General features: G+C 39.2%; 1 protein-coding gene across 1 annotated transcript; it reads right to left on the bottom strand.

Moving 5' to 3' along the window:
- Positions 1-606: 606 nt before the first annotated feature.
- LOC141953387 (olfactory receptor 6B1-like) lies at positions 607-1,594 on the bottom strand. The gene has a single exon (XM_074891923.1). It carries the CDS (start codon positions 1,540-1,542, stop codon positions 607-609), a length of 936 nt encoding a protein of 311 aa, XP_074748024.1. The 5' UTR covers positions 1,543-1,594.
- Between the last annotated feature and the right edge of the window lie 6,740 nt (positions 1,595-8,334).

Here is an 8,334-nt window from a genome sequence, read left to right as displayed (position 1 = left end):
TATGACTGGGTCTACTCAGGTTAAATGTTACGTGGATCACTAATTCCTCAGTGTACAATGGTCTTCAAGTCAGGTTTGCTACAGACTACTATATGCCAAACATGAAGTCATGTGAAGGTATGGCCATACAAATAGTATAGATACAGCAAAGATAACATTTTTTGTATACAGTAAGATTGTGATAGAATAAGGAGGTCAGCCTATTTCTTCAATGGGTGTTTTAGCTCTCTTTAACTGTGTCTGTAAGGATCTGGCCAACTGATTTTCAATGACATCCAATGTTCCTACATGGTTTTGAAAATTATAAATCTGGTTTTTAGGATTTTCAAAAGGAAATTATCTATCAGTCAAGGTTCTAGTATGACTTATCATATGGCTATTGTAGCAGGATAGCTTACAGCCAGGTGTAGATCAAAACACCCTCATGAATGAGGTCACATTTCCACATAGAACCAATGATATGATTTCTGACTTGCCAGACTTCAGTGCAGCGAGACAGTGATGACTGAGTGACCAATGAACAAGTTGTAGTTGTCTTACTCAACTACATTTCAAGAAATAAACTTCTCATTACTGTCCGTGTTCCTGTGTCCTTAGCCTAGGAACTTATCGGTGTGTGGAGCAGCTTGGGCCTATGATCTTTTTTAGAATCTCTTTCACCTCCTTGTTCCTCAGACAATAGATTAGAGGGTTCAGTGCTGGAGTGAACACAGCGTAAAAGACAGACACTATTTTGCTGAGATTGAATGGACGGATCCTCCTGGGCCTGGCATACATAAAGAGAGTGGCAGAGAAAAAGATAATGACTACAGTGAAATGGGAGGTACAAGTGGAAAAGGCTTTTTTCCTTCCCTGAGCTGAAGGCATACACAAGATAGTTGACAAGATACAGCAATAGGAGAAAACAATTATCAAGAGAGGTACCAGCAGGATCACCAAGGCTAATGCAAAGTCCACTGTCTCTGCAAGGGACATGTCAGTGCAGGAAAGGTTCAGGACTGGAGAGATGTCACAGAAGAAGTGGTTTATGACTTGTGGGCCACAAAATGTGAGGCGTGAAATAAAAGACACCTTGACCAAGGAAATGGAAAAGCCTCCCGCCCATGAGAAAATTGACAGCTGAAAGCACAACTTATGGGTCATGATGGCTGGGTAGCGTAGGGGATGGCAAACAGCCAAATAGCGGTCATAGGCCATTACAGCCAAGAGGACACATTCAGTGCACATAAGGGAGATAAAGAAGTATAACTGGGTCATGCAGCTGGAGAATGAGATGGTCATGTTCTGTGACCAGAACCCAAACAAAAGCCTAGGCAATGTTACTGAGACATACCAAATCTCCAGGAAGGACAAGTTCCCCAGGAAATAATACATGGGCTTTTGGAGGTGATGATTTCTCTTCACCACAAAGATGATGATTGCATTCTCAGTGATTGTTACCATGTAGGTGACCAGAAAGACCAGGTAAAGTAAGGTCTGAACCCGCAGCCCATAGGAAAATCCCAGAAGAATGAACTCATTGATAGAAGTTTGGTTCTTCATTCCATACTGGGTGCCCACAGCTACCCCTGCAGGTGTCAAAGCAGAAGAAAAAGCAAATGTAAGACTTCCACAACAGCAAGTCTGTGTGAAGAATTAGGGCACTTCGTAAACTATTCCCTGTGGAACGTTTTTACAAAGTAGAACCAATAGTTCCTACAAGAAAGAGAGAGGGACGCATGTCTTTGTTTCCAATGACTTGTTAGTTTGCTTTCGATAGCAACACCAGAAAAACAAACCAAATCTTAGCAAAAAAAATCTCCAGAAGACTTCTGTAATGCACACTACTTTCCTACAGGATGGAGAATAGAAGAACACAGAGACTCTGCTGACATTCACACTGCTGAAAACAGCACCACAAAAGTTCAGGTAGTAAATGTATATGTATACATAAAAAAGGCTAAAAACATAGATGTAACACTAACTGAACATACAGTTGTGAAAAACGTTGAAATTTCTTCATTTCCTATTAGGAAATTATCCACCTCTGTATTTTTCAGTGGCAGCAGTGAAGTATATCAGAAGACTGCTATAGAGATTACTACTCTCTTAGCTACAGATTTTAGGATTTTATTTATGTTTAAGCAAGAAATTTTTAGTGAATATAAAGACTGACTCCTCCAGTGGGTGATTCATCAAACTTGTATTAAACACCTGTCTTTGAAAGAGAAGAATAATTCTTTCTCATTTTCAATTTGCCCTTAGCTCTGATTTAGACATCTATCTAGTAGGTGGTTTAACTTCTATAACTTAAAGTAGATATTGTATGTTTCTATTAGCTGTTTTGCTCTAGATTGCTTTTATAATTAATGGATAGCTGCTTAAGGCATTAATTGAGTATTGGTAGTCTAGAGTATAATATTATCTTTAGCTATATCTCCTCCCAAAACACATCACACATTTGCACTCTAGAAATGCCTATTTCTCTTCATGGACATTCTAGTGATCCTTGACTGACCTTGAAGTAGATGTCTGTATCATAAATTATTTACAATGGAGGAGGTAAGGTTTATTCTTACTGATTTTAAGGGAAATAAGAGCAAATAATGAACACATAAATATGCCTGATTCCAATCTACTTACTTTTAGATTTTACAGCTCATTAATATATACGTGTTTGTGTATGCATGAGAGAGAAAGATGTCTGTTCAAAAGATGTATTGATCTATTCAGAACAGTAACATATTCTTTAGCTATTTTCTTTCATCACCTACCTGAACATGTGTAGTCCTTTGATTAATTAAGGGATGACAAGTTTGACTGGAGACAAGGAACAAAGCTTTGGCAGTTTCTTTCTCCAAATATGAAAACACAAGAAGAATTTCAGGAAATGGTAAGCAGGATACTTTATCAATACTTTTGTGCATTCAAAAGGGAAAAAAATCCCTTTCCACAGAACAAGTCCTGGGCAGACTCCATGATGCAAAGGAGTGCCTGAACAAACAAATATTCCCCATACAGAATAGCAGCAACTGTCTAAAGGTCAGTGAAGAGTAAAAATAGCACCAAGAGATCATCAGACACCTACCCTCACATTCAGGCTCTACAATGCTCCTTCTATCCTGTCTTTACCACTCATGTCTTTGTCATGAACTTGATGAACTCTACATCTGCAATTAGGAAAGTCATTTTTCAAAAAGAATAGACACTGATGTAATAAACATCAGTGGGTACTTTTGCATTTGCAAAACACACTGGGTATTTTTGTATTTACAAGGCACATTTACAGAATATCAAAGTCAAGGCAAGGAATGGCAAGTCAAGAAAAAAACTTGCTTTTTTATTAAGAGGGAAAATTTAATGGAAAGACTTGATGTGTTTTGCTATAATTCTTGACTTGCAGTTATATTCCCTCATTATACATTTGGCAGTTTACATGATGAAAGTGTATGGGATGGGATAATCAAGAATAATTACTTTTTGAAGCATTCAGCACAATAATTTACACCTTAATGGGTATATGATTTCCTGACGTATTCATCTGTTACTCTAACAAAGCACTAAGACTTACTTACCAATTCAGGATTTCCAGGTTTGCATGTGGCCTTTAAACTCTTCCAATGAGCAGTGGATCAGATACATTTTTTTCTAACCTACCTGGTCCTTTAAAGGACTCAGTGTCTTTTTCTGGGAAAGCATCCCTTGTACAAAAATCCCAGAGCTAATAAAGTAATCTGCCAATTAAAGAAGTGAAAGGGGAGAGGAAGCTTATTATCTCTAATTATCTCTAATAATTATCTCCAGATGCTAATTTATATGTATAATTGTACGTAGTAGAAACAGTCTGAAATGAGATCAGGGGAATAAAGACCATAACAGACACTATACCTGTCATGCTTTGTACAGAATAACAAGTGTTCTCTCTCTAAAATTTATTAGGAAGACAAGACTAGGTAGGAATTATGTTTGCTGAAATGTCTGGGAATTCTGTAGTTTTATTTTTAATAAAAAGAAACATTCTGAGCATGATTTTTTTATTAAAAAAATCTCCTTTACACATTTAAACACTGAAGATGCAGGTATTGGTTCCTGTTTAAGAAATCTAAATATAGGCATTTATCTAGATGTGTCTACCTTAAGTACGTGGAATGCAGATTTTATTTTGTAGATAGGCATGCAATGTCATCTGAAATGTTATTGGACTTGCCTAATCACAAAATTGTCTCCAGAGACAGGGAGATATCACCATACATATACTATCAATCACATGTGAATATGTATACCAATGCCATTTACAGCATAGCTTCCTTTGAAAGAAAAAACAGGAAAATACACAGAGTCGTGACTGTATTCTAATACTGTTCCCATTATAAACAGCTGGAGGATCAGGAATACAGAATACATTACAGAGAGAAGACGACTCACAACTAAGATATCACCAAATTTGGATGTGTATTGGATGTGTCACTACAAAACCTGACACCACTTAGTTTCCCTTGTTTTCTGGTCATGTTTATTCTTCCTTCTAGAGAAGTTGCTACACCTCTGATGGGACTCCCCAGAATAAGCCCAAGGCACAGCATAGATAGTCAAAGCACTTGGCAACAGGAAATTTCATTTTAAAAAAACAAACAACACAAACCAAACCAAGACGTTCTTTACTGAACCAATTACTCTGCTTATATGAAAAAACAGTGAGAGATGGAAAACAAATACTGAACACTTCTACTCTTCACCTAAAATAATCTATATTGTAAAGGTTTGAGTATAATTAATAAGTAAATGATCAATTATAATTGTTCTTAATTGTATTGCCTTAGAATTAGACAAAATATGATTAACCACCTCTCCCAAATGGTAAAACAGCTTAGTGTGCTCAAGAAAATACATAGTCAAACTATTCAAACAAGATGTTAAACACAAAGGAATGCTTGTAAAAGCCAATGATGGTACCAGCATAACATAAAGGATCAGTACAATTTTAATGGACAGATAACCGATGTGGTATTCCCTACCTAGTCCCATCAGGAATGTCTGGGTTATCCACAAGTACCTGATAGGCTTCACAGGGGAAGGACCACTGGGGTCCATGACCATGTCTCCAGGGAAATCCCATGTCCTTGTACCAACAGGCCTGGCAGGACCTACCACACTATCCTACCCAGCCTGTCCCCAGGACTGCATTTCTCTCTCCCACAGAATCGGGAGGCTGCAAAAAAAACCCACTGTACTAACCCACTTGGTTTCTCTCTGTGCCATCTCTTGCCAAAAACGGTAAGTTGGGTCATTTATAAAATTACATATATCTGTAATGAAACTGCTGTGGTATCCAAATCCAGTTAGAACCACACTGTCATTGGGTCTTAAACCATGACAAAAGGATAGCTGGATCTGGACAACTCCTTACCAAGTAACATTGTAAATGCAAAAACGTCACATTAGTTCAAAAGAAGATTGACTAAATATTTGGAAGAATGGCCTGTTGAGGGTTAGATAGCAGACAGCAAAAATCAGGTTAATAAAAATGAAAAAGGAGCCAGATAGTATCCTCAGATGTCATATCACATATGTTTGCCCAGTCTTTTTCTTATGGGCAATTTTTTCTGACCACTGAGAATAGATAGAGGACTAGACTGATCCTTGTTCTGACACTGTAGAACTGTTCCTGTGATGAAAAGAATAGTGGTATAGAATTTTACGTATTTCTCCATTACTCATTCTGGGATCATACATTGTTAGATGATAACATTTTTACATCTGGGTATTTAAAATCAGATGAAATCTCAGTATGTCTTTGTCCTTTAAAACTGACTTGAAGAAATGGTGCTAAATTGTGGTTAGTTAAGAATAATAGGTTATGTGGTAAAGAGCTTCTCTCCACACACATAGAGGAACACAGACAGAATGACAGTGAGAGGGAGTACAAATAACCTGAAAAAAGCTCTTCATCCCAGGGCAGTAATCAGCCCCATTGTCCAGGTGGAAAATTCATTAAGATGAGTCAATAGAAAGGTTCTTATGTGATGGAGGGGAAGAGCACTTTGACATTATACAAGACTTATTATGGGATGTTTATAGGAGGAACCAAAACCAAGGAAAAGGAAACATTAAGGTGATTTAGGATGGGAAAATAAAGTGATATGGGAATACAAGGGCATATTAGGTGTAGGTGGCAAGGCTTTTGTAGCAGGGGGGGGTGTGTCAGTGTGGCCTTTGGGAGAAGAGGCAAGGGGCTTCCCCATGCAGGATAAAGCCAGGTCCAGACAGCTCCAAAATATACCCATCGCTAGCCAATGCTGAGCCCATTGGTGACATCTGAGGCACCTCTGTGAAAACATATTTAAGGAAAGGCAAGAAACACCAGACAATGAGAGGCAGAGGGAAAAAAACAAAGAAACAACAGAGAGAACAGCAGGGTCGGAGAAGGGGGAAGAGGAGGTGCACTGTGATGCCAGAGCCGATATCCACTGCAGCCTGTGGGGAGCCCATGCGAAGCAGAGTTTCCCTGAAAGGAACTGCAGCCCATGGAAGAGCCCACACTGAAGCAGATTTTCCTGATGGAAACAGTGGCCCACTGAGAACACATGCCAGGGCAGATTTCTTTCTTGAAGTTCTGCAGTCCATGGGAAGTGTCCACACTGGAGCTGGGGAGAAGTGTGAGAGAGGAGTACCAGAGGGAAATCACTGTGTTAGGACCATAAGCCCCCATCTCACCCTGCACTGCTCAGGGAGGTGTAGAGGAGTATGGAGTGAAGGAGTGTAGTTGAGACTGTGAAGGGAGAGAAAAGGTGTTTCAATATTTTTTCTCACTATCTAAACCTATCTTAATTGGCAATAAATTAAGTTCTGCCTGTTTTACACACAATGCTAACTGGTAAGGAATGTCCCTGTCTTCACCTCAACCCATGAGCTTTCTTACCCTATTTTCTCACAACGTTCCTCAACTATTTTATGACTTTATGTTCTCTAAAGCATTGGCAGATACGGCTTTACTCTTCCTGTAAACTTTAGGATTAAAAGTAATAGCAAGGAAGGTTACCCCATGGAGACTAAAACAGAAGCAAGTGCCACTGATAATCTAATCCTGCCCACATTGATGATACACATTGTAAATGTCTACATATGGACAGATGAATCAAATCCCCTTGTCTCACACAGAGATAATGAACTGTGTTCCAGGTCTGGAGTTCTGTGCTGCACATGCCAACCTTGATAATGGGCTCAAATTTAGATGTCAAAGGCTCTGGAAACAATCTCAAACACAACTACCAAAGGTATTATACACAGCCTTGCTGATTAGCCTGATTTCTAGTTAGTTGATTAGTCTTGACTACAGACTGTAATGGCTGATTGGCTGATCACTCAAGAGGCATTTGATGCAAAACTCTGTGCTTGTCAAGGCATTGAATGATCTATTCAACTGATCATTTTTTCTTTTGATTCTTGTTTCTTAAAGCTTAGAACAATTTTTGTACTGTAAAAGCTGCATTTTGAAATATTAATAGAATATAATATTTCATATATTCTTATATATAAGGCATTAGATGTAAAAAGGAATCTGAGCATGAAATTAACATAGCTAGTTTTGCATACATAAAGTATAAATATCTCTATCTGAGCTAATGACTCTTCTCTTCCTTGCTGTCAATCAAGAAAAGGAGGCTTTTCACAACAGTATGTCATCTAATCCTGTAGAAGGCATGAACAAATCATCATTTTGTTTGTGACCTGAAATAATAAGTTTTCTTCACTGATGTGGTGGGTTGACCTTGCCTAGTGGTCAGATGCCCACCAAGCCAGTCTATCAGTTCCCTTCCTCAACTAGGCAGGAGAGAGAAAATACAACGAAAGATTTGTGGGTCGAGATAAGGACAGGGACATCACTCTGCGATTACTGTCACGGAAGAAACAGACTTGACTTGGGGAAATTAATTTATTACCAGTAAAATCAGAGTAGGATAATGAGAAATAAAAACAAATCTAAAAAACACCTTCTTCCCAACCCTCCCTTCTTTCTGGGCTCAACCTCACCTCTGGCTTCTCTACCTTCTCTCCCCAAGTGGCACAGAGTGATGGGAAACGTTGGTTGCCTGCCACTCTTTATTCCTCATGCTCTTCACCTGCTCCAGAGTGGAGTACCTCCCACAAGAGACAGTCCTTCATGAAATTCTGCAACATAGGCCCTTCCCTTGGGCTGCAGTTATTCAAGAACTGCTCCAGCATGGGTCCTTTCCATGGCACGCAGTCCTTCAGGAACAGTGTGCTCCAGTGTGGGTGTCTCACCGGGTCACAGTTCCTGCCAGGAGGCTGCACCAGTGTGGGCTCCCCACAGGGTCACAGCTTCCTTCAGGGCAC

This window comes from Strix uralensis, chromosome 22, assembly GCF_047716275.1.
Source record: "Strix uralensis isolate ZFMK-TIS-50842 chromosome 22, bStrUra1, whole genome shotgun sequence".
NCBI classification, from domain to species: domain Eukaryota; kingdom Metazoa; phylum Chordata; class Aves; order Strigiformes; family Strigidae; genus Strix; species Strix uralensis.
This window is presented reverse-complemented; position numbering and strand designations above follow the sequence as displayed.